The 27,023-nt window shown below is 47.5% G+C and overlaps 1 protein-coding gene and 1 long non-coding RNA gene across 2 annotated transcripts in view; both read right to left on the bottom strand.

Annotated features, from left to right (window-relative positions):
* Positions 1-27,023, bottom strand: part of LOC149523587 (uncharacterized) — a 136,147-nt gene that overhangs the window by 64,450 nt on the left and 44,674 nt on the right. The gene's annotated exons all lie outside the window — the stretch shown is intronic.
* On the bottom strand, positions 295-14,672 carry LOC142827922 (uncharacterized). Its single transcript, XM_089781865.1, has 3 exons — positions 13,744-14,672; positions 12,199-12,723; positions 295-308 (listed from the first exon to the last, which is right to left on the bottom strand). The coding sequence occupies exons 1-3, from the start codon at positions 14,264-14,266 to the stop codon at positions 295-297; spliced, it is 1,062 nt and encodes a 353-aa protein (XP_089637991.1). The 5' UTR covers positions 14,267-14,672.

Here is a 27,023-nt window from a genome sequence, read left to right as displayed (position 1 = left end):
AGCATTAGGGATGGAAGACAAGAGTGGGAAGAGAAAAGAGCTATTTGTTGTGTAGTCTGGGCATATAAAGAGTATGGCAACATACGAGCACACAGAGATTGGCAGGCAGTAAATTGGATAAGGCTTTAATCGCATGATAGATAGCATTAATGCTACAGGAATCCTAATAGTGCAGGAATGCTAATCATAGACTTCAGTGTGCAAGGTGCTGTACATAGAATCAATTTACAATCCCAGTAGTATAGTGGCATGAGCAGAATAATCTGAAAAGTAATGTTTTTCCCTTGATGCCCTTTAATCAAATTCACCTGCAGGCAGAAGGTCGGCACAAGACTTAGGCACAACTGAGGTCCCCAATTAAGACCTCAACATTATATAAGATTGAATTTCACCCTTTTTACATAACTCCTTTCAAGATCAACAGGAATTGTTCGTGGGCTTTTGAGTGTAGAATGAGTCCATGTTTAGATTTTGGAGATCTATCTCTAATGAACAATAGATAATTCTGAATCGAACATCATGCAAACATTATGAGAAAGCATAGGAGATTCATGCTTTACAAGTAAATTATTACATTGATGAAAGGGCGGGATTGGGGAGGAGCTGGAACTGTAACCTTCATTTCAAGATTGGTGTCTCATTTATTCCCAATTACCCTTCAGTTACAGAAGGATGAACAAACTGCATCTCTACTTGGAAATTAAATTTTGCTCATCATCGGAACTGCTGTATGTGGTGGACGCTAATAAGTGTTTACTGGGACTGAACAAAACCTGACTGCTGAAGCCAAACTTTTTGATCCCACCACCATGTTCAAAAGGTGATTAACAGGTGTCTTTCTCTGCAGATGCTGAGCAATTGCTTTGCAGTGCTAAATGGGCAGAAGGGGGAAGGGCCTGAGATAGGCAGTCCTCAGGAGGGCCTGGATCATGGTGTGCCCCACTCAACCTTCAGCAATGTCTGGAGCATGCTGCATGGTCCTCCCACAGCAATTTAAAGGGCTCGGAGTGCCAGGCATCACCGCTGCCACAGTAGCAGCGGTGGTTGAACTGGTGGGCCCCAGAGCAGTTGCCCCCGTTGCCCACCAGTGCCGGTAGGCCTGGCTCACTACTAAACTTATTGGGGTGTGTGGAGAAGGCTCATGTGTCAGAATTGGATCTTCTATGGCACCTGCCACTAATACAGTTAGGACCCTCATGTATTTTTAAAGAATGACAATGTAGTTCATATTCGAGGCCAAAAGGAAGTTTGGCTCTAATTGGGGTTTTATTTCTCCCTCTACTGTAACTCAATGCAGAAATATTTTGAAGAAGAGATTACTGATTTAATTAAAAATATCACACATCCATATTGCAATAATATGCATTTGTTAGCTGAAAATCTAATTTGCCAACATGCTTCTAAAAGAAATGTAAACAACCTTCACCTGCTCATCAAAGGCAGTAACAGTTGGCAAAGCCACTATGCTCTGTGTATACACTGAAACCTCGCTGCGCCTCAAAGCTCATCAGCAGGTCCAGCTCCTACGTGAGGGGGAGCAGTGGGGTTCGGTGCATGGTCCCTGTTCTGAGCACAGGCTCAGCATTCCCATTGGCTGGGAATTGGACAAAGGGAGCTGGGGTGAGTGTCTATGGACAAGAGCAGTGCATGGAGCCTACTGCTCCCACACCTCCAGTCTAGGCACCAGACTGTGGTCGCTTCTAGGGAGCAACATGGTGCCAGGGCCTGTAAAGAACCTCCCTTAGTCCTGCAGCACCACTGACCTGGAGCTGCCAGAGGTAAGCCTGTGGCCCAACCCTGCCCCCCAAGCCTGAATCCCTCTCTTTCACTCCAAACCCCTTCTCTCTGGCCCCAGCCCAAAGCCCAAACCCCTAGCCCAGAGCTCTCATTCCCCTGCAAATCAATCACCTGCCCCAGCCAAGAGCCCCCTCTTGCATCCTGAACCACCCATCCTCGAGTTTACCCCAGAGCCCTCACCAACTCCCACACTCCAATCCCATGCATCAACCTACAACTCCCTCCCTAACTCTGAAACCCTCTTTTCTGGCCCCACCCTCAGAACCTGCACCCCAGTTAGAGCTCTCACCTTCTCCAGCACCCAAACTTCCTGCCCCAGCCCAGTGAAAGTGAGTGAGGCTGGAGGAGAGCAAATCATTGCGGGAAGGGGTAAGTAGTGAGAAGTGGGGTGGGGCCATCAGAAAGGAGCAGGGCCTCAGCCTCAGGGAAGGGGTGGTGCTAGGGTGTTTGGTTTTGTGCAATTAGAAAGTTGGTAACCCTACATGAGGGAGAGCAACCACAGCTCCTTCAGGAACCAAGAAGCAACTGGGGTGGGAGGGGGTTGGGGTTGAGGAATGGAGGATGATTAGGCAAATTCACTCAGGCTGCAACACCTCCAGAGGAGAACCACCACTTGGAGAACTTCACACATACTAGATCAATCTAAATTCTCCCAAAACTAAAAGACAAAAAAAAGACGTTTTGGATAAGCAGCCTTATTTTAAACAGTTGGAGGGCAGTTACCACACCAAAGTACATTGCCAGGGCTCCAGGCCGTAGGGACACCGTGGTTTTGCCAAGCTGAGACACAGATGAAAAGACGACTAAAAAGTTAAAAAGCCTTTCTGAGGGGATGGAGGAGGAGCCAATCATCAGAGCAACCTAGAGAGAAAGAGGCTAAGGAGGAGCATGAAGGAACTGGGCCTTCTCAGATGCAGGGAACAGCAAGCCTTAGGGAAAAATTAGATACACGTATAGTGCACTCTATTATTTTTCAGATGTATTTTCTCTGAAATGCTTTTGTTCTAAATAAATACTTGGTTTTAAGGAGGCTGGTTGTTCCTTAATTAGCATTGTCCTGTTACTGGGCATAAACCAGATGTGCCAGAGTGATCATGGTTAATTGACGAGGGACTGGAGCTGGGCATAACCAGATGTGCCAGAGTGATCATGGTTAATTGACGAGGGACTGGAGCACAGCTCCAGGGCACAGCGGGAAGACTAGATATTTTGCCCAAAATAAGACACGATGCTATGAAACCTAAAGGGGATGCACCTGAGGAAAATAAGATGAATCAGAGGTTCAGTTGGCCCGGTAACTGTGCCAAATGTTACCTATTTGACAAATATTAATTGCTATCAATTTTATAATCAGTGACATGTTATCTAAGACTTCATAGGCTGTATTTGCCCCCATTTAAGCAGGTACAATGTCCTTTGATTTCATTGCTTCTTGTGACTTCTTGTTTTTTACGCAACTGCTCATGACAGAAGGAACCAGGAGAGAGAAAAGCCTCCCTTATCAAGTTAGTTATTGAGTATTAGCACCATCTAGAGGCTCAAGAGCCTGAAATATACTATTTTACAATTGATTATTTCCATGAAACTAATCTCATTTGAAACGTCCAGTTTTCTTACACAGCCTATCAGTAAATAGTTGGAAAGTTCTCAAAATAGGCGGCCCCAAGTCACAAGGAGTCTTTCCTGCTTGTAGTTTTCAGTTTCCTTTATATAGTCATATATAAAATCTAGAAGATTATGCAGCTTAGAGAACAAAAAACCAATATTAAGTAAACGTAAATGTACTTCATGGCAAGAATCATGTACGTGAACTATTTCCAGAAGGGAGCAGCTCACAGGATACATTCACCCAAGCATTTGTTCAGAGAATGAATATAGCCCTATCATCCAAAAACAGAGGTTTTGAACCTTAGATGTCAAGATCTACTTAAACATACTGTTGCTTTATTTTGAAACAAACAAAAATCTGGCACAATTCTGCTCTCAGTTATATCTAGTGTAAATGCTTCGGTGTAGGTATTCCTCTTTCTAGGAAGAATAACTCCTTTTTGCACAGATGCTCTGGTGTTTATTCTGTGAATGGCAATCAGAGCTCTCTTTTGAGAGTGCGTCCATGCAGCCTGAACACTCTCTTGTGCAAAGCACATTGCTTTTGCGATGTGCTTTTGTAGTATGGACACGCTGTTGCACAAGAACTTTTTACAGAAGATCTCTTCCACAAAAAGCTTCTTGTGCAAGAATCCTGCAGTGTAAATGTAGCCGGGGTGAACCTCATGGAGCCTCCTGACCGAGGGCCTGGGGTGGAATTCATCTCCTACTAATGCACTATAAAAATGTAGGATATGTTTGTGTTCAGAGCAGATCCTGGAACACTACCATTACTCCTCATACTTTAAGCCACATACTATATCCCTTTAAAATCCATGTTCTGCGGAATTAGCGCTGTCCTACAACCTGCAGATGCTGCTGCTCCTCAAATCAATGAAAACATTTCCATTTTTTTGCAGATTGAGAAGAGAAAGGCTTTTAACTCTTATTGAGATTGACCAATAAGAGTTAAAAGCCACTGAATTGAAATAGAAAGGGAATAAAATTGTCAATTAAAAATCCTTGAAATATGTAATATGCAACATATAGATGTTCATACTATGTTTCATTTTTTTGTGTTGCATAGTATGAATTTTCCCTCACCACAAAAATACATTCCTATAGGTTACTAATTTGTGTTCTTTTAGAAAAGTGGTCCTCAACCTACTGTATGACATTAGGAGTCTGATTTGTCATGTGTGTCCCCAGCTTTCACCTTATTTTAAAACTATTTGCTTCCAAAATCAGACATAATGCAAAAGTGTCACTGCATGTTATTACTGAAAAATTAATTCCTTTCTCATTTTCTCTTTGCGAAATTTTAATTTGTACTAACTTTATTAGTGCTTATTATGTCGCATCTTGTAAAACTAAGTAAATACCTAGATGAGTTGATGTACCTTCTGGAAGACCTCTGTGCACCCCTAGCAGTAAGTGTGCAGCCCTAAGGGTAAGCCAATGTTTTAGAGAATAGTTTTTGGTGGGTGATTGAGTATTACTGTTCTTGAGAACAACTCTTTATGACAGAAGGACAAAGAAAATCAATGTCCTATCTCTGGTCTTGACTCCAGGACAAGTTACTATACATGAGTTATTGACTGACTCCTCCCGAATTCAATCATAAATCTAGTTATAAAATGTCTGAAATTTAATCACCATCTGCAAAGTTTGACAATTAATCAGCGTAGTGGCGGGGGAAGCAGCACATAAGAGACAGTAATCCAGTTGCATTCTTTCTGATTTTGAGAGTTACATACTTGTTCCTATTTCAGATTAGCAACTGATAAAGATATAATGCAAGTGCTGAACCTGGCATGCCATACACCTAAAGATTAGGAAAAACAATGGAATGACTTAGGCAATCATATAAGTGCTTCATCCTGCTTACAACTTACCCAATACATCAACATACCTGTGGAGAAACTGACTATGGTAATATAAAGTTTCTTTTGGAGTTGAAGTGAGACAGGAACATCATAAGTTACAAAAAACACCCAGAACAATGTTGCCTTCGGGTATAGTAGCTCTCCCTAAACTGCAGCTGCATAACTAAGGGAAAAATTAGGGTTTACAATAAGTGACAATATTCACTATATATCCACTAGGAACAAATCTGTGTGTGTGTGTGTCAGCCCAAGAACAGGAAGTTGAGGAAAGCCATCAGCAACTGGAAAAGGCCCTTTAGAAAAGAAATGCAAATAGGCACAACAAGTGCGTGTTGTAAAATGCATAATCTAAAATAACAAGGAGAAGGATAACTTTTGCCAAATATATTTATAAAAATAAGAAACCTAATATTGTTTTTTAAGGTACTGTAACTACCTTTCTATCCAACAGTTCAGTTTTCCAGTCTGATTTTGTAAAATTTTCTCCCAAGTGCCAATTTACTACATGTATGTAAAGTATACACACATTAATGGCCATCTTCTTGTATATTAGTGGCAATTGCTTAATTGCAAAATACAGAATATACAGTAAGTACCAGAATAGCATTCCCAATAAGAAATTAATTCTCGAACGTTTATACTTCCAGTTTCAAAAAGCAGCATGAAAATTGAATGTAATACATTTTATAGCTATACATATTGCATAGTTATAGGCTAGCATAATTATAGCCCTTTTTCTTTCTGCTGCCTTTCCTAGAATGGAAAAGCTGCAATCTCTACATAACTATAGGCACTGAGTAGTTGGCTTTTACACTGCAGTTTCTGTCTGCAGGAATAATGCAAGTGATATTGACAGAATTTTAATTAAACTTTAAATAAACCATGCACATTAATCTCTGCTGCCAATATCAATTGGTATGCATAAAACCAGCCATACATTGATATCATGAGAGACAGGACATTTTTCGGGACAAATGCTGATCTTTAGTGGGAAACTATTTCATGTGTTTTATAAAGAGGCAGATGTTTAATGTGTGCACCTCTGCCTTAGTTCCAGACATAGATTATGCCTTGCTTCTGTAGCTCCCGACACAAGGGACCCAGGGAAACAGGGACTCAGGCATAAGTAGATAACGTATAATCAGACCCACCCACTAATGTATATCGAGCCCCTATTCTGATGAGCCAAAGAAGAATGGGGTTTCTCTGGATTCTGTGTTATACTTCTTCAAACACCAATGTCAGCTACTCTCGTTGACCTGCTACTGTAGCTGCTTATTAAAAATGACCCACTCAGCAGCCTGAGGTAGGGATTGTTCTGTTACTAGGACTTCTCAATTCAGAGCTTCCCAGCTTGATTTGGGTGCCTCTCATTGGAAATCCTATTTCAAATCGTGTCTCTGTTCCTTTCGTGGTTAGGACAGGCTCTCCATCCCAATGAATTTCAATGGGATTTAAACACTTAGGCTACGTCTACACTGGCCCCTTTTCCGAAAGGGGCATGGTAATTTCAGAGATCGTAATAGGGAAATCCGCAGGGGATTTAAATATCCCCCGCGGCATTTAAATAAAAATGTCCGCTGCTTTTTCCGGCTTTTAGAAAAGCCGGAAAAGAGCGTCTACACTGGCCCCGATCCTCCGGAAAAAGCGCCCTTTTCCGGAGGATCTTATTCCTACTTCAAAGTACTTTCGGAAAAGGGCCAGTGTAGATGAGCCCTTAGGGTATGTCTACACTACAGCACTAATTCGAACTAACTTAATTCGATGTAGTTAATTCAAAATAAGCTAATTCGAATTAGTGCATCTAGACCTAAAAACTAATTCGAATTAGCGTTTTGCTAATTTGAAATAGCATGTCCACACTGAGTGGACCCTGAACCGAAGTTAAGGCTGGCCGGAACAGGTGCCAGCAGGGCATCAGGTTAGGACTTAGAGTGTGGAGCTGCTGCCTCAGGCTAGCTGAGGGTTGTGCTTAAAGGGACCCAACCCATACCCCAGACAGACAGTTCTCGGGGTTCCCCGCTTGCTTGTCTACCTCGATGAGGGACAGCAAAGCAGTCCTGTCTTGGAGTGCCCTGAGTGCCCACACTCAGCACATCACAGCCCTTGGCCATCAGCCGGGCTGCACTTGCCACAGGCTGCCATCCAGGGAGGAGGGTCAATTGGTGGGCTGCAGGAGAGCTTCCACCCCGAGGAGTCCGCAGAGCCATCCCAGTCCTCCCCATCGGGGGCTCGTGCTCCATTCCCCCCTCACCTCCTTCCACTTACCCCTCCCTAGCCCCCCTTCCTGATGTAAAAAATAAAAGAGACGTGTTCAAAAATAGAAACTCTCTTTATTTAACAAAACTGGGGTGGGGGAGTTAACCTCTAGGGAGACTGGGAAAAGGAGGTGGTAGAGGGGAAGAGAGAGGGTGGTAGAGGGGAGGGGAAACCTGGGAGGAGGGAGCTGGAAGGGGGAAGCCAGGGGAAGAAGAAGGAGGGGAAGTATAAAACTATGGTAAGCCATATCTTCAGTACTGTGTACAGGTGTGGTCTCCTCACCTCAAAAAAGTTATTTTGACCTTGGAAAGGGTTCAGAAAAGGGCAACTAAAATGATTAGGGGTTTGGAATGGGTCCCACATGAAGAGAAGCTATAGAGACTGGGACTTTTCAGCTTAGAAAAGAGGAGACTGAGGGGAGATATGATAGAGGTATATAAAATCATGAGTGGTATGGAGAGGGTGAATAAAGACAAGTTCTTCATTAGTTCCCATAATATAAGGACTAGAGGACATCAAATGTAATGAATGGGTAGCAGGCTTAAAACTAATAAAAGAAAGTTCTTCACACAGTGCATAGTCAACCTGTGGAACTCCTTGCCACAGGAGGCTGTGAAGGCTAGGATTATAACAGAGTTTAAAGAGAAGTTAGATAAATTCATGGAGGTTGGGTCCATGGAGTGCTATTAGCCAGGGGGTAGGAATGGTGTCCCTGGCCTCTGTTTGTGGAAGGCTGGAGATGGATGACACAAGACAAATTGCTTGGTCATAATCTTCGGTCCATCCCCTCCGGGGCACCTGGTGCTGGCTGCTGTCAGCAGACAAGCTACTGGGCTAGATGGACTTTTGGTCTGACCCAGTACGGCCATTCTTATGTTCTTATGTTCTAAGCTCAGAGCTCAGGGTCAGGGGTCTCCTGGATCAACTTGATTTTCATGCAAACCTGCTCCTGGGTTCGCATGTGGCCTTTGGTGGCCAGGCTGGCAGCTATCCTGTCCTAGAAGGCCACTTTTCTGTGCCTAGTGCAGAGGTCGTGGACGTTGGAGGCCTCCCCCCAAACCTCGATGAGGTCCATGATCTCCGCACTAGACCAGGCGGGCGCCCACCTCTTGCAGCCCCGGGCAGGCTCCTGGGAGCCACCAGCCTGGTCCTGGGAAGAGGTGGAGGGCTGGGTGGCAGTGGGTGGCTGGCTCATGCTGTGCCAGCTGCAGGGTCTGCTGGCTGGGTGCTGGCAGGCTTGCAACTGGCACAAGCACTGTAGTCAGATGGTTCCCCTTTAAGAGCTCCAGGGTCAGGAGGGGGGCAGAAGAGTTTCCCTGGTTTAGCCCAGAATGGCCACTAGGGCAAGCTGGGAAGGGCTAGCCTCCCACTAGTTCGAATCAAGTGGCTACACAGCCCTTAATTCGAACTACTTAATTCGAACTAGGTGTTACTCCTTCATTGAATGAGGTTTACCTAGTTCAAATTAAGCACTCCGCTAGTTCGAATTAAATTCAAACTAGCAGTTCTATGAGTAGCCCCTATTAAAGTTAATTCGAACTAATGGCTGTTAGTTCGAATTAACTTTGTAGTGTAGACATACCCTTAGATCTCTTAGGCTACGTCTACACTGGCATGAATTTCCGGAAATGCTTAAAACGGAATACATTCCGTTTTCAGCTTTTCCGGAAAAGGAGCGTCTACATTGGCCACGGAGTTTCCGCGATAACGATGCGCTTTTCCGGAAAAGCGCGTCTACATTGGCGGCGCGCTTTTCCGGAAAAGCAAAAAGCCCGGAACCATTTTGAAAAGGGCAAAGGCCACCAGACCTTTCCGGGGGCGGGGCCGGAGCTCCGTCCAGACGCGTGGTTAAAGGGGTCTCGCCGGGCAGCCGTTTGTCTCGTGCTCCCGTGCCTTGTGACCTCTGCCAGAGACTGGCACCCTTCACAGGGTCGGTGGTTGCCCTGTGAGTTTTGGGGACACCACCCTTTGGCCCCCCACCAGCTTTTCCTGGCATTTTATTTTTTCTGCTCTGCACTGTCTGCTATGGAGCCGTGGGTGGCCATGTACCTGCTCGGGCCCCTGTTAGACCTGTACAGGTGCCTGGAGCTCGTGCTGCAGGCTGGTGCCCTGCTGTACACATACCTGGAGGCAGAGATTGCCTTGGACTCCCTCACCAGGGAGGTCCTGGCAACCGCGTGGCATCAGCACCCAACGATAGACCGGCCCATTTGGACTTTGGAAACGAGCACCGACTGGTGGGACCGTGTGGTCCTCGGATGATGGGACGACTACCAGTGGATCCGGAATTTCCGAATGAGAAAGCGGACCTTTTTGATGCTGTGCACCTGGCTGACCCCCGCGCTGCAGAGAACCGCCACCTGGCTGCGGGCACCCATCCCCGTCAACAAGAGGGTTGCCATCGCGCTGTGGAAGCTGGCCACACCGGACAGCTACCGCTCGGTGGCACACCAGTTCGGGGTGGGAAGATCCACCGTTGGAGTGATCGTCATCCAGGTAAGTCCCAGGGGGAGTGAGATTGGGGGAGGGTGCTCCACTCCAGGCCCAGGGACACCCAAGACTCCAGGCTGGGTCGCTCAGGGGTTTCGACCGTCCCTCCCTTGCACCGGCCCACTGGTGGGGGGGGGCGTGGGGCGAGGGGGGCCGTCCTCTGTGTGTGTGTGTGTGTGTGTGTACAGAGGGAATCAAGGGGGGGACCCAAGGGAACGCACACTCACCCCTGGCTGTATGTAATGTGTTCCCTTGTGTTTCTCTGCACCCTTCTGCAGGTCGTCCACGCCATCAACGACGTCCTGCTGCCAAGAATCATCCGCCTGCGCGACGTCGATGAGACCATGGCCGGCTTCGCTGCCCTCGGGTTCCCCAACTGCGGGGGAGCCCTGGACGCCACCCACATCGCCATCCGGGCCCCGGAGCATCGAGCGGGCCATTTCATGAACCGCAAGGGGTACTGCTCCATCGTCCTGCAAGCCCTCGTGGATCACCGGGGTCGCTTCCTGGACATCTACGGCGGCTGGTCCGGCCGGGCACACGACGCCCGCATCCTCCGGAACTCAGGACTGTTTCAGAGGTTGGAGGCGGGCACCTACTTCCCCCGGCGGGACTTGACTGTCGGGAATGTGCCGATGCCCATCTGCATCGTCGGGGATGCGGCCTACCCCCTGATGCCCTGGCTCATGCGGCCCTACACGGGGCAGCCGGACCAGAACCGGGCCCGGTTCAACGACCGCCTCAACCGGGCCCGAAACCCAGTGGAGCTGGCGTTTGGACGGTTAAAAGCCCGCTTCCGTTGTTTGCTCACCCGTCTCGACATGGGTGAGCAGAATGCAACAGAAGTGCTGGCCGCGTGCTGCGTGCTCCACAATATTGTGGAGCGCAGTGGGGAGGCCTTCCTCCCTGCATGGGTGGCAGCTGAGGCACAGACCTTGGACCAGCCCGACACAGCTACCATCCGCCAGGCGCGCCAGGAGGCGGTGCGCATTAGAGAGGCCCTGGTGGACATGTTTGCCCAAGCCCCGTAGCAGGGTCGCTTGGGTCACCCCAGAGTACTCCGTCCCAGCTCCTACCCTTCCCCACCTCCTCCCCTTACCTCCCCCCTCCCCATAGTATAGTAAAGCGTCGGGTCACAGCACATCGCGGCCGTCATCGAGTCTGTTCGTCGGGTGCGTCGGGTGTAGTTAGGGTTTTTCTTTTAAGTTAGGCTAGGGTTTAGGCCACCATCGCCGTCCTGAGGAACAGCCAACAGGATTTGGGACTTGTGTGGAAGGCTCACATCAGTGCCATCTTCAATGGATCTCCTGGCTGTTCCTCTCCTGAGGCCCGGAAGGCCCAAAGGACTGACATGGCCAGCAACACCACAGTCATCCGTCGAGGGATCTCCTGGCTGTTCCTCTCCTGAGGCCCGGAAGGCCCAAAGGACTGACATGGCCAGCAACACCACAGTCATCCGTCGAGGGATCTCCTGGCTGTTCCTCTCCTGAGGCCCGGAAGGACCAAAGGATCGAGGTGGCCAGCAACACCACAATCATCCGTCGAGGGATCTCCTGGCTGTTCCTCTCCTGAGGCCTGGAAGGACCAAAGGATCGAGGTGGCCAGCAACACCACAATCGTCCTCCCTGCGCCTAACTTATGGTTTTGAATCTGTACTGTACTGCATATTGTAACCATTTTTTTCTGCTTGTTTGTTGCTATGTAAATATAGTTTCTGGTTTACATCTTTACTGAAAAGTCTCAGTATTTCTTTATGTGCCGCGAACCAATGACCACTGAAAAAGCCCCCCCCCCCAGTGATAGAGTCATGAATTTGTTGTCCACAGTTGTAACCCTCTTAAATTGAAGTGGCTAATTGGCATCTCACATAATTTCTGTACAGTTACTAGAGGAACACAATAACCACACAAGATTGAAATGAAAACAGAACTTTTTATTTACAAAGGAGGGGGGGGGGAGCTTTAACTGCGAGAAGGACGGGGGGGGAGCTTTAACTGCGAGAAGGACGGGGGGGAGCTTTAACTGCGAGAAGGAGGGGGGGGCAGTTACTGGGACGGGTGGCCCCTGCGAGCGCCCCTCTGGGGGCGGACCTGCCCACGCTGGGCAGACCGCGTTGGGGCAGCCTGCACGCTGAGGTGCCCATGAGTAGGAGCACGAGTAGGAGCACGAGTAGAAGCACGAGTAGGAGCACGAGTAGGAGCATGGTCTTCAGGGTCAGGAGCAGGAGCATGAGCAGGGTCAGGAGCACGAGTAGGAGCACGGTCTTCAGGGTCAGGAGCAGGAGCATGAGCAGGGTCAGGAGCATGAGCACGGTCAGGGTCAGGGTCAGGAGCATGAGCAGGAGCAGGGAGAGGAGCAGGAGCTGGGAGAGGAGCAGGGATAGGAGGGGGCATGGGCTGTGCTCCCGGAGGGATGGCGGGGGCATGCGGTCCGGCCATGCCATAGTGGATGGCATGTATTAAATGTGCCGTCAGGGTGCCCATTGTGGCACGCATCTCGCGGCATTCCTCCAGGAACGCAGCCCATCCCTCCTGCCGCCACTCCTGGTCCCCCTGCACACGCTCCGCAATGGAGGTCTGGATCCCCTCCACCGCGGTGACATGACGCCGAAGCAGCTGGTCCCGGTGTCGGAGCCTGGTCCTCCGGGCTTGGGCAGCTGGGGGTGCCGCTGCTGCTGGAGTCGCTGGTCTGGTGCTGGGTCCCGCTGCAGGGAAGAGAAGAAAGGACGGGTCAGTCAGGCAGGCCATCCACTGTCCCCACACCTCCATGCCCTCCACCCCAGAGCCCCAGGTGACCGCACAGTTGTGGCTTGGGCCCACTCAGTTCCCCTCCTGCTCCCGGGGGGTGTTGTATGTTGGCAAGAAGGACCACCCCTGGGAGTAGGGTCCTCCCTGCAGTATTGTAAGCACCGGTCTGTATCCTGGCTCCGTGCAGGGCAGGAGGGTGCTTGTGCTGCGTTCACCTGTGGAACTCCCTGCCGGTGGACACTGTGAAAAGCTTAGGGCTAATCACTGGTGTTTGACAGGGAGCGAGATGCATCCCCACGCAGTGCCTGGGAGCACACCTGTCAGTGGCGGTCTGGGCTCTCAGATCCCATTGCGTGCGATATCTCCTGGTCAGAACCAGAAAGGGTGACTGGGTGGGGGGATGTCCCATCCTTGCAGCAAAACTCAGGGGCCCATCTCCCTCCCACTATCCCTCCCGCAAGCCTGGTAGCCCAGGGACAGGTGTGGCCGCAGTGGGGACTTCCCTCGGGGAACCTGCCAAGGCACTGGGAGCAGGTGAGCGGCTCGGTGGCGGTCCACGGTCACAGGACTGTGACGCTGCACTTATCCCAGGAGCAGCTGGCTGTGCCTCACAGCCAGGCCTGGGACAGTGTGCCATTCCCTGTGCTGCACCCCTTGGTGGAGCAGCAGGCTCTGGGCTGAGTCCCTCGGGCCCTGGCCGGTTCCAGCCGGCATCCACCCTTCCCCCTGATCCCGCTGAAATGTGTTGTGAGAAGCACGGTCCCAGCCGTGCCCGCAGCTGCCTGCCACGGCCACCTGCCGCTCAGTCACCAGGCTGCACGTGGTTGCACGTGCTGCTAACTGCCGCATGCTATGCAGCGTGCAGCTCACGTGGCCTGAGTGACATGCTCTCCCCTTCCCCCCTCCGGACACTTGGGTCTCGCTCCCCCCCGCCCTCCGCCCCCCGCCCTTTGGGAGTGTAACCTTCAAAGACTCACCAGTGGGTTCCTCCCCGGCCACAGAGGAGCTGCTGGAGGGGGCCTGCTGGGTGGCAACGCTGGCCTCCTCTCCCGAAGCGCCGCCGCTCTCGTCTTCCTCCTCCGGTTCGGTGGGACGAATGATCGGGGGGTGCTGGCAGGTGTCAACGGGGACAGCTGGGCCTTGCGGGGCTGGCTCGCCCAAAAATGAGTTCAGCCGCTCAAAATAGGGGCAGGCATCAGGCCCTGCTCCCCTCCCCTCCGTGGCCCGCACGTACCCCAGCCGCAACTCCTTAACCTTCGAGCGGACCTGCTCGCAGTTGCGGCTGGGGTGCCCTTGCTGGGCGAGGTTCCGGGCCATCCGGGTGTACAGCTCAGCATTCCGGCGGCGGGACTGGAGGTCATGGAGACCCTCCTCCTCCTCCCACAGGTCCAGGAGGGCCTCCAGCTCCCTAGGGGTCCAGGATGGGGCCCTGCGCTTCCGGCCCCTGGGGGCTTCCTCCTCTGCCCCGGGTGACGGTGGCTGACCACCTCGAGCTGCCATGCCTCCGCTCAGGTGGCTGGGCAGCACACTTGCCACGTCGCAGAGCTGGGAAGGGAGGTCTCTGGGGGCCTCCTGCCACGTGCGGCCAGTAGTGTGCGTGCTCTTTAAGCCCTCGGGTAATGCGGAAGTCCGTGGCTTCTACGGGGTCTCCCGCCGTCCAAACCGCTTTTTTACGTTTCTTCTGCTTTTCCGGAAAAGCTGTCTACACTGGCCCTTTTCCGGAAAAGCTTTTCCGGAAAAAGGACTTATGCCCGAGCGGGAGCATCGTACGGTTTCCGGAATAGCGGCTGATTTTGTACAGTACAGCATCGTTGCTTTTCCGGAAATTCAAGGGCCAGTGTAGACAGCTCGCGGCTTATTCCGGAAAAGCGGCTGATTCTCCGGAATAAGTGGCCCAGTGTAGACACACCCTTAGGGTGTGTCTAGACCATGGGGGGGCAAAAGGGCCTCCACAGGCTGGATATAGCCCGCCAAGTGGGTGGATCTGGCCCGAGAGGCCCTGCTGCTCCTCCGCCCCCAGGCCAATTAGGACAAGGGGACGGGGGAGTACGCTAAGCTTCCTCCTGCCCTGCCAGGAGCACGTGGTGCATTGAAGAGCCATGCGTGGCTCACAAAGGCTGTGTCTACACTGGGCCACTTATTCCAGAAAAGCAGCTTTTCCGGAATAAGCTGCGAGCTGTCTGCACTGGCCCCTTGAATTTCTGGAAAAGCAACGACGATTTACTGTACAAAATCAGCCGCTATTCTGGAAAAACTATTCTGCTCCCGCTCGGGCATAAGTCCTTATTCCAGAACACTGTTCTGGAAAAGGGCCAGTGTAGACAGCCCAGGAGTCTTTTCCGGAAAAAAGCCCCGATCGCGAAAATGGCTTTCGGGGCTCTTTTCCGGAAAAGCGCGTCTACATTGGCCACAGACACTTTTCCAGAAAAAGGGCTTTTCCGGAAAAGCAGCCTGCCAATGTAGACGCTCCTTTTCCGGAAAAACTGAAAACGGAATAGTATTCCATTTTAAGCATTTCCGGAAAAAGGTGCCAGTGTAGACACAGCCAAAGTGGGGGGGGAGAGCGGAGGAGTCTTTGCACACTCCCCCACCCCCAGGCCATTCAGCTCCTGGGGACGGGGGAGCTTCACGAAACTTCCTTCGCCCTGCCCCAGCCCTGCGAGGAGCCCACGGCACTTCAAAGTGCCATGGGCTCCTCGTAGGGCGGGAGGAGGCTCCCCATGCTCCCCTGCCCCCAGACCCTGATTGGCCTAGTGGGAAGGGGGAGTAAAGGGGGGGGCAAAGGTAGCCCCGCCCCTTCCCAATTTAGGTCCCATCCCTTTCTATTTAGCCTCCCCCCTTCCTGGGTGGCCTGGGGCTACTTCACAAATTTTTGAAGTGTCTCCCAGGCAAAAATTATTGCCCACACCTTATCTAGACAACCCCCTTATCTTGGAATAAGCTATGCAATTTGCACTATGCACATTGCGTATCTTATTTCGAGGTTGCTTCAAAGTTGCTTATTTTGAAATTTGGTGCCGTCTAAACAGAGCCAAATTTCAAAATAGCCTCTTCTTGTCCCCCTCCCCTCCCATTTTTTCTTTCTTCCACCCCCCCCCCCCTTTTTTCTCCCCTATTTATTTTGGTCCAGAACATCCAACACTCTGGTCATCTGAAGAAGTGGGCTGTGCCCATGAAAGCTCATGAGACCATCTACATGTTTTGTTAGTCTCTGAAGTGCTATCTGACTATTTGTTGTTATTTTTAAGTTTATCCTGTACAACTAACTCGGCTACCCCCTGATGCTACTTCGATACATCCCTTAACCCTGGTAGAACAAGGTTACAGAGATGCTGGAATAGCGTGCCCATTATTTCAAAATCTATTTTGAAATAACAGGCGCATATAAATGTACCCTTAGGCTCTTTTGCAAATTTTACAGACTGAGCACAGGTATGTTTCTGGGCTCACCTTGCAGGATGATCATCCCTGCATTTTCTATCATCATATCCTTTTATCCCTTCCACTCTGAGAAAACAGTGGAATAAGAAACAGAAAAGGGGACTGTACTGTTATAGAGAAAATAACAAGAGTATCCCAATTCAAATGGCATTTTTAACCTTAACTAGGTCATTCAATTATTTTACTACTGAGCTGTGAAACAGTTATATTGCTTCACTTTTTTTGTTACAGAATATTATTTTTTTGCATTTACATAGCACCTTTTGTCTCAAAACACACTTATCTTGATTTTACAGATGAGATAACTAAAGCACAGTGAAATTAAATGATTTGCCCTGAAGTCAAATGTCAGATTCAAATGTCTGGGTAAGGAACAGAATACAAATCTCTTGACTCCAATTTCTTACTCTAACCACTAGACCTTGGTGCCTTCTGTATGATGCAGGCTGAATTATGACAAGACTGGAGCTGCTCCTATGATTTACATACATAGTACTAATAGCTTAGGAGAAGTGCTGGTTTCCCCTCATCAAAGCTTGCTGAAAAAAACACTCTCTCTTTCACATCCTCCACCTGCTAAATTTTGAAAACACTTCACCAGCTCTACCCAGCGCTTTGATGAGATCTATTTCTTTATATTACTAAGCTACTACCAAAATTCTGCAGGGGCAGGTCAGTCAAACTGAGATCACTGAAACAATCTCTCATCACAAAAATTAAATGCATACTACTTCAAAATGTGTTTTCAAAGACGACACAATACGCTGCATAGCGACTATTGGTATGGATTGGTGCTTTTAAAGATTCTTTTTTTATATTCATACCTAAAGAAGCTGGCAAACAAAATTCACCTGAGGAAATGTTTATTAGACTTCTCTTTCCTTTGACATTTCATTGTCTCATTTCAGTACTACTGATTCTCTCCCTGTCTGGTACTATTTTCCATGTGAAAGGCCTTTTTTTAAAAAATGGCTATGTTGTTTAAAATTTAATTCCCAGATGGTTTGATAAACATTATTTTAACTATATACTGCATAACAATTTTGTTGCGGTGAGTCTTTGAGGTCAAAAGAGCTCAAATCTTCTTATAGTACATTGATCAACCTTTCCAACTTGTGCAACATTCTATCTTCTTTGACATTTACCATATATTTGTGCAATGATTTCTAATTCTTTACCCAATAGCAGGCTCTGTCTGTGACCTTTTCTAATAGATATGCATTTGCATAGCCTGCAAGTATAAAATACATTCACTATGAAACAGGGATTGCTGAATATGGATTCCCTTGATACGCACTATTGGCCAGTGGATGAGTCTTCCTGACCTCTCCATTCTGATTCACTGAAAATAAAAGAGAGCAGAACACAGTGGAATAGAGCAATATTTTACCCCAAACTATTCCCACAATGCCCTGTGCCATTCTGGAGAATGGGCTGCAACTGGAATATTATTTTGTTGCATATACTTAGCCTTCTAAGGCATAAATAGCACAAGAGAGAGCATTTGCATATTTTAAATTTGTTCAGAGGTACACTTTTACACATTCCTATTTAAAGCCTGCTTTATAGAAAGACCAATTCCCCAGATCAGCTTATTCTGCTCTTAGGGTTTAAATCGTCAAAAGAAATGTAAAACCTTCAACATCACCTTAACTGAAAACAGACGACAGCCCAATATAAAACAATCTAAGGCTTGATTTCCATGTTAACAATGGGAACCTTGAAAAGCGCATGCTAGCACTGTTGCTTGGAGCAAGTGTTCCAAAAAGACATTTTCTTTTAGAAAGGTTATCACGCTGCTTCATAATTTATTTAAGAACAACAATTTTCTTTCCACTACGACTGTGTCCTCATGCTTCAAGTGGTTATCACAAGCAGTACAGTTCTGACCTCAGTATTTTGTACTGATATTGCTACACAGTTTCCATGCTCTATTATGTCTTCGTTACAGTATCCTGCTGAGGTTAAGTTTCTTATGCAAAAAGCGTGCTATAAGCATTGCCTTTTTCAAAACATTTTCCCAGGCAGGAATGGGAAAGCCCGTGATAAGAGCAGCAGCAAAGCCAGTACCACCAACATTCAGTCCAAAGTAGTGAACATAAGAATGGCCATACTGGGTCAGACCAACAGTCCATCCAGCCCAGTATCCTGTCTGCTGACAGTGGCCAACACCAGATGCCCCAGAGGGAGGGAACACAACAAGTAATCCTCACATGATCCCTCCCCTGTCACCCACCTCCAGAGAAACACAGGCTAGGGACATCATTCCTACCCATCCTGGCTAGTAGCCATTGATGGACCTAACCTCCATGAATCTATCTAGCTCTTTTTTGAACCCTGTTAAAGTCCTAGCCTTCACCACATCCTCTCGCAAGGAGTTCCAGAGGTTGACTGTGCACTGAGTGAAGAAAAATGTCCTTTTATTTGTTTTAAACCTGCTGCCTATTATTTTCATTTGGTGACCCCCTAGTTCTTATATTTTGGAAATAAGTAAATCACTTTTCCTTATTCACTTTTTCCATGCCAGTCACGATTTTATAGAACTGTCTCATATCGCCTCCTTAATCTCCTCTTTTCTAAGCTGAAAAGTCCAAGTCTTTTTAATCTCTCTTCATATGGGACTGCTAGTGCAGTTTTGAGAATTCTCCTTCAGTTGCAAGAATTCCCCATTTGGCAGTGAGAGGTATTATAGATAGACAATGAATCTTCAGAAAGTGTGGGAAGAGAAATTATTTCTTTGCCTTCACCTTCACCCCCAAATATTGTTGGTGCTGCTACTGATATCTGCTTTTTCCTGGTCCCAATGTGAGGCCATCATCAGAGACTGAGGTGTCAAGAGAAGAGGTTCTGGAATAAAGCAATACATTAAAAAGGTAGCAAGTTAGCCCATCCAAAAGGAGTCTAATGACCTGGTAGAATAAAGAATTTTTTTGCAATTTGTTTATAAGACAACTATAGACACAGAGAATTCATGGGCTACTGTCATATATAGATGACTCAGAAATTCTACTTCCTGGAATGAAGTTTAACATCAAGCTGGCTTTTATATGCAGACATCCTTTGGTGCGTCTCTTGGGATAGTCTTAAATACTTCATTACTGACAATCTGATGCCTTCATTGCATCCTTGAAATATTTACTACTGGCTGCAAAACCTCACAGTAGTTTTATACCATTTATCAGTGTAACACGAATAATTTATTCCAGATTTAAACTTTCTGTACTACATGGCTTCAAAAGTTCCAGAGGGGTAGCTGTGTTAGTCTGTCACTGGAAAAACTTAAAAAACAACGAAGGGCCTTGCAGCACCAGCACCTTAGAGTCTACCCAAAAATGTAGATGGCATCATGTGTATTTTTGCTTAGTCTCTAAGGGTACGTCTACACTACAGCGCTAGTTCGAACTAACTTAGTTCGAATTAGTAAATTCGAACTAAGCTAGTTTGAACTAACGCATCTAGAACTAAAAACTAGTTCGAACTAGCGTTTTGCTAGTTCGAACTAGCAAGTCCACATTGAGTGGACTCTGAACAGGGCTTAAGGATGGCCGGAAGCAGTGCCGGCAGGGCATCAGAGGAGGACTTAGAGCGTGGAGATGCTGTCTCAGGCTAGCCGAGGGCTGCGCTTAAAGGGTCCCGACCCCCACCCCGGACACACAGTTCTAAGGGGTGCCCCGCTTGCAAAGAAGTTCTGGCTTGGAGTGCCCTGAGTGCTCACACTGGGCACATCACACCACTCGGCCATCAGCCCGGCTGCACTTGCCACAGGCTGCCATCTGGGGAGAGGGAGTAATTGGGGGGCTGCAGGAGAGCTTCCACCCCCAGAAGCCCGCAGAGCCAGCCCAGTCCTCCCCATCGGGGGCTCGTACCCCATTCCTCCCTCACCTCCTTCCACTTACCCTTCCCTAGCCCCCCTTCTTATTGATGTACAAAATAAAGATAACGTTTCTTCCAACATTGACTCTGTCTTTATTGAACAAAACTGGGGGAGACTGGGAAAAGGAGGTGGGAGAGGGGAAGAGAAAGGCTGGGAGAGGGGAGGGCAACTAACATGATCAGGGGTTGGGAACAGGTCCCAGATGAAGAAAGGCTACAGAGACTGGGACTGTTCAGCTTAGAAAAGAGGAGACGGAGGGGGGACAGGATAGAGGTCTCTAAAAGCAGGGGTTGGGTGGAGAGGGTGCATTCAGAAAAGTTCTTCCTGAGTTCCCATAAAGAAGGACTAGAGGACACCAAAGGAAAGGAATGGGTAGCAGGCTTGAAACTAGTAAGAGAAAGTTGTTCTTCTTCCCAAAGCAAATAGTTAACCTGTGGAACTCCTTGCTGCAGGACGCTGTGAAGGCTACAACTAGAACAGAGTTTAAAGGGAAGTGAGATAAAGTGATGGAGGTTGGGTCCATGGAGTCCTATTAGCCAGAGGGTAGGAGTGGTGTCCCTGCCCAAAGTTTGTGGAAGGCTGGAGAGGGATGGCACGAGACAAATGGCTTGGTCACTGTCTTCGGTCCATCCCCTCCAGGGTCCCTAGGGTTGGCCGCTGTCGGCAGACAGGCTACTGGGCTAGATGGACCTTTGGTCTGACCCAGGACGGCCATTGTAAGCTCAGGGCTCAGTGTCGGGGGTCTCAGTGGACCCCCTTGATTTTCATGCACACCTGGTCCTGGGTGGCCAGGCTGGCAGCTCTCCTGCCCTAGACAGCCACTTTCCTGTGCCTAGTGCGGAGATCGTGGACGAGGTCCACGATGTCCGCACTAGCCCAGGAAGGTGCCCGCCTCTTGCGGTCCAGGGCAAGCTCCCGGGAGCCGCCAGCCTGGTCCCGGCAAGAGGGGGAGGGCTGGGGGGCATCGGGTGGGTGGCTCTGTGCCGTGCCAGGTGCAGGGTCTGCTAGCTGGGTGCTGGCAGGCTTTCATCTGGCACGGGCACCGTAGCCAGCCCGTGCCCCTTTAAGGGGTCCGGGGCCGGGAGGGGGGCATAGAGTTTCCCTGGTGTTGGCCAGAGTGGCCACCAGGGAAACCTGGGGAGGGCTAGCCTCCCACTAGTTCGAACTAAAGGGCTACACAGCCCTTAGTTCGAACTAGCTAGTTCGAACTAGGCGTTAGTCCTCGTAAAATGAGGTTTACCTAGTTCGAACTAAGCGCTCCGCTAGTTCGATTCAAATTCGAACTAGCGGAGCGCTAGTGTAGCACCTATTAAAGTTAGTTCGAACTAACGTCCGTTAGTTCGAACTAACTTTGTAGTGTAGACATACCCTAAGGTGCAACAAGACTTTTCGTTGTTTTTTAAGTTTGTACATAAAGTTTTATAGTTTCAAATGGATACAAATTCTGCTGTTTATTATTCATTCCAGCCATTGTGCTCCAATAGACCAGGGTTTTTTGCTGTTTTTAAATCAACTATCATGTTTGCCCTATTGCCTTATTGTTTCAGGGAACCCTGAGGTTAAAAAGCTTCCCCCATCCCAACCCTGTTTTCACGATTGATATAGTTTTTAAAATCGTGGTCTCACAGAGCACAATGGTTCGAACTAAAAATGCTGTTACTAAAAAATAGCAAAATATACGTCTGCAGGAATGCGTGTTGAACGATAGTTCTACAGTTTTGGTCAATGTTTTGCAACCTACATGCAAGGAAAATTCCCTTCTGTTAATGCAGGATAGAAACACAGCTGCATCTGTGGCTGAGGGCAAACCAATCTTGCTTACAGCACACCAGGTTGTTCAGGGTAAGAACAACTCATAGGCCCCTTCCATCCATGTCTGTTACTGATGGAAGAGAGAGTAGCATTTGTGAAGTAGGAGGCAGAAATAGCAGACCCTCCTGAGCATCTCAGGGATCCCCAGGTACCAGCTACTTCTCCCCAGTACTCGCTGGTCTGCTCTGGTAGACTTATTCTTAACATGTATCCCACCTATGCTGTCGGGGAGGTGGGGAAGGGAAAGACACAGTTCCACAGGCTATGTCTAGACTGCAGGCTTCTTGCGCAGGAAGCTTTTTGAGGAAGAGATCTTCCACAAAAACTTCTTGTGCAAGAGTGCATCCACACTGCAAAAGCTCATCAAGAAAAGCAATGCACTTTTGTGCAAGAGCGTGTCCACACTGCATGGATGCTCTCTCACAAGAAAGCTCTGATTGCCATTAACAGAAGAATGGCCACCAGGGCACCTGTGCTTCTTCCAATAGGCTGTTTTTGTGCAACCCCCCCCATTTCCCATCCACACACACCTTTTTGTGCAAGAGCTCTTGCACAAAAACCCCTCTGATCTGTCGATTCACTGTAAATTTTCTTGCGCAAAAACATGCTTGAGATGTGGACGCTCTCCGGGTTTTTGTGCAAAAACCCTGTAGTATAGACATAGCTACAGTGACCCAATCCTGCTGCTACTTGGGGTAATTTAAGAGCTTGCAGCCCACAGAGGCTCCCGCAGCTTTAGTGGTCAGACTTCACAGAGAGAGCGGTACGACATTCCATCTGATGAACACATTCCTTTTCTCTCTGCACACAATTGCATGCTCAGCCACTGACAGTTGTTTCTAGGGCATGTTTTAAAGATTCACCGAGCGTTCTCTCGTGTCTGGGGAATGTAACCAGAGTATTTAGCTCAAATACAAGGTGAGAGAGATTGTTAAGCATAAAGGTGTCACACTCACTGCAGAAGACCACTTAAAAGAGCCATGAACAGAATTATGAATAAAAGGTATGACTATACTGCTCTTACAACATGTGGCTGCAGCAGAATAGTCACTCTTGAACATCAGGAGAGAGCTCTCCAAGCAATAAAAAACAACCCACCCTGGGCAAGCTTGGCTCCTGTTGATAAAGCACTGTTTATATTTGCACTTTTCAGCACTAAAACTTTTATCACTTAGGGCTGTGTTCTTTAATACCCCTGAATGGCTTAAGGTTTAGCACAGAAAGTGGCAGTGAGGACACAGCCTAAGTTCCAAGGTTAATCTTTTGTAGGTGTTCTGCAGGTTTCCTTTGAGGATGAAGACAGATCAGATATTGGAGGGGCAGCAAAAACAACAGGCAGTCTGGTGACACTTTAAAGACTAACAAATTTAGTAGGGCATTAGGGAATAAACTTTCAAATACAGAACTTTCTTCCTCAAATGAAGAAAAGAAAAGAAAAGAAAAGAAAAGAAAAGAAAAGAAAAGAAAAGAAAAGAAAAGAAAAGAAAAGAAAAGAAAAGAAAAGAAAAGAAAAGAAAAGAAAAGAAAAGAAAAGAAAAGAAAAGAAAAGAAAAGAAAAGAAAAGAAAAGAAAAAGAGAAAGGATACAGAGAAGGGAATGTCACATTAATGCTAATTAAATCCGAATGAATATGGCTCATCAATAACAATGATGAGGCAATGAGAATACCTGAAGTGGAAATTACCTATTGTAATCGGAGAAACATTCCATGTTTCTATTTAAACCTTTTTAAGAGTGTCAAATTTGCATATGAATTCCAGCTCAGCAGTTTCTCTTTGCAGTCTGTTTTTGAAGTTTTTCCATCTGAGAATGGCTATTTGCAAGTCAGAAACTGTGTGTCCAGGAAGGTTAAAGTATTTACCCACTGGCTTTTGTATGTTGCCATTATTAGTAACTGATTTGTGTCTTTGCACAGACACAAGCTACATCTACACTGCCGGCTTCTTGCCCACACTGCAAAAGCGCATTGGGAAAGTGATGCGCTTTTTCACAAGAGTGTGTCCAGACTGCATAGATGCTCTCTCGCAAGAAAGCTCTGATTGCCATTAACAGAATGGCCACCAGGGCACCTGTGTTTGTTTTGATAGGCTGTTTTTGTGCAAAAAAAACCCCTATTGCCCGTCCCCACACACCTTTTTATGCAATAACTCTTGCGCAAAAGGGAGTTATTCCTCATAGAAAGAGGAATACCTATACCGCAAAAACCCTTCTGTTCTGTTGATTCACTGTAAATTTTCTTGTGCAAAAACGTGCTTGAGGTGTGGTAGCTGCTTCCAGGGAGCCCCTTCTTCTTATAGGCCCTCTTCAGGGCCTTCGACAGGAGACTAACCTGCTTCCTTGGTTATCTCCAGCATGCTTTCACCAGGCTCTTCCCAAAGGGAGGGAACTCCTCTTGCTCTTCTCCTGCATCTACCTAATCGCTGAGTTCTCATCACTTTCTATATAGTTCTCCTGGGTCCATGCCCAGCAGCGTAAATCAGTCCAGATCAAGATGAGAAGAGGGTTAACTGCTAGGTCATATAGCCGGGGCTTTATGGATGGAACAGATGGACTCAAAAGGCTTTTCTTGACAGCGGGAATTTTCCAGACAGTTTTAAAGAGGTTAGAACATTTCTCTAATGTAGACAGACCTGGAAAAAAGAGACAAGTTAGCTGTGCAGAAGGTGGATGGAGAACACACAAGACAAGGCCAGGAAGTTTGAACTGGATGCAATAGAGTAGAAGAGGCCTACTGGGAAGTGTGGAAAAGAGTCCTGGTCAAAGTGATAATAAAGAAGAGGATTTCATTGTTACATTATGGATGAGAGAGGAGTATGTGGGAAAACAGAGTGGAACATTACACCATTTGGGTCTCAGAACTAAGAAAAACTGTATTGTCCTGTACTTTGCTCTGCATTATAAAAACTGTCATAACATGGACTCCAGATTTTTTAAATAATGTGGCTTTATAAATGTCAAAAGGGAGTATTTAAATTTAAGACTACAAAAAACAAAAAAACAAAAACCACAAAACCAAACACAAAACCAGGCCATGGAAAGCTAAAAGGAAAATGACTGTGCCATTTAGAAATGGAGATGCAGGCAAGCTGTGAACTAAGCTGTTTAATCAAATCCATGCCATCATACGATAAGCAGGTTAGAATTTTCCTTAGGGATAACTGAATAGCACCATGTCATCTCACAGGGGAAAGGGACTGCAGACTGCAAGAACATCTGAAGTACAACAGTAACTATAAATGAAGTGAGTCCAAAAAAACGGCAAAATGTAGCGAATATCAGAATAAAGCCCTGCAGTTTTATACAGGGCTTTGATCTGGATAAGTTTAGGAAGTGCCCACAGTAATATGCCATGTGGCAGACCAACTGTCAGGGAAAATCATTGCTGACAAGGGTGATTTATCCTCACAGTTATATACCCACAGGCATCAGAAAAATATTAGTCATTCTCCCAAGACATTCATGTAAGTCATTCATCCAAACCTTTGAATACCATGGTTAAGATTTAAAGGTAGGTAACCAGATGCCCTGTTCTTAAAAAGACAGTGCTATATTTAAAGACTTCCCAGTTTTCTCCAGATTTCAGTTGTGTTGACGTACCCCCCAGACTTCGTTTAATTACCCGTAAGGGTTCTCGTACCACTGGTTGAGAAACACTGGTATAGCTGATGGTATAGCTTATTGTGTGACTTCTCTGTGGAAAGGGTTCACCCATGCTGACAAGGTTTATTTGCCTTTTAGTCTTTTATCCTTTTTGGTGCAAGTTAATTTGAGAGCACAGTGATTGTTTGGTTTCACCCACAAAATTGTTGGGGGAATTTGAGGCATTGGATGAAGTATACTCCATGTTGTGACAGCTGGGAGTAGGACCTCTGGATTCTTTAAAAGGTATGATGTGTGGAGTAGTGATGATAATAGTGGAGATATGTCTGTCGGTTTTGCATCTCTTCTGGCAAGGTCTGTTGCTGTGTTGAGTTGATGCGTCTTGGTCTGTGGGGAGCTGGCTTGAGATGATGAGGTTGGTGTGGCTGGGGTGTTATTTGAAGAGCAGCAATGAGGGGAGGTTTTGAAAGCAGCTCACCCGCTGGAGCCCTGGGACTTTTAGAATTGGCCCTTGAATGCTGGGTAACATGCTCCAGAGCCTCATGCCACACACTCTGGCCAGACCTGAGGGCCAGGCCCGCCCCTCCTGGGAGCACAGAGCTGCCCCCTCCCTCCGCCACATTGCCCAAGGGCCTAGCAGTCCTATGGACCCCTCTGATTCCTACTCTTCTGGGGCCCAAAAGGTGCAAAGTACCTTCAACTCCCATGGAAGACAAAGGAAGTGTCAGGTGCACAGACCTTCACAGAATCAGCCCCCTCATTACTAGACTCTTGCTCCTCCTACTCCCACACCCTTATGCTATGACAAATGAATAAAAAGGGCCAGTCATGCTCATAATGCTTAGCCTGGCCAACACATAGGGTATGTCTACACTTGCCCCCTAATTCGGACTAGGGAGGCAAATGAAGCATACCAAAGTTGCAAATGAAGTGCGGGATTTAAATATCCCATGCTTGATTAGCATATTCGTGGCCGGTCGCCAATTTAAAAAGCCGGTAGCCCGAATTAACTCACCGCGTGTAGATGTGGTAGTCCGATCCATAACCCTTCCCTCGAATTAACTGTTACTCCTCATTGGACTATCGTGTCTACATACGGCGAGTTAATTCGGGCTACCGGCTTTTTAAAATGGCGACTGGCCACGAATATGCTAATCAAGCGCAGGATATTTAAATCCCGTGCTTCATTTGCAACTTTGGTATGCTTCATTTGCCTCCCTAGTTTGAACTAGGGGGCAAGTGTAATCATACCCATACTGAATATGAGAATTCACCACTGAAGTATCTTGGATTTTAAAAAGAAAAAAAAAGTCCTTGCTTTCTGAAAGTTTGCTTTGATGCCACAAAGGGCTCCCCAGGTATAGCAGAGAGCTAATTAAATGCAAGATTTTAATATTCCCATCAACACTCTTGGTAACACTAGTGACTCTCTCTCTTTTTTTTAATTAGGCAACATACTGATAAAATAATATTTACTTTTACTTTGTAGTCACATATCCATCAGAAATATATTATATTTCAGAAGAAAAC

The sequence above is a fragment of the Pelodiscus sinensis genome, chromosome 14 (assembly GCF_052426305.1).
Source record: "Pelodiscus sinensis isolate ZL-2025 chromosome 14, ASM5242630v1, whole genome shotgun sequence".
Taxonomy (NCBI): Eukaryota; Metazoa; Chordata; order Testudines; family Trionychidae; genus Pelodiscus; species Pelodiscus sinensis.
Note: the sequence above shows the minus strand (reverse complement) of the source record. Positions and strands in the feature narration are given on the sequence as shown.

Bases quoted from the DNA above. Each gene is read 5' to 3' on its own strand.
- LOC142827922 (XM_089781865.1), bottom strand. From the start codon at position 14,266: ATGGCAGCTCGAGGTGGTCAGCCACCGTCACCCGGGGCAGAGGAGGAA. The intron at 12,724-13,743 runs GTGAGTCTTTGA...TCTTCCCTGCAG, and splicing joins GGCCGGGGAGGAACCCACTG to CGGGACCCAGCACCAGACCA.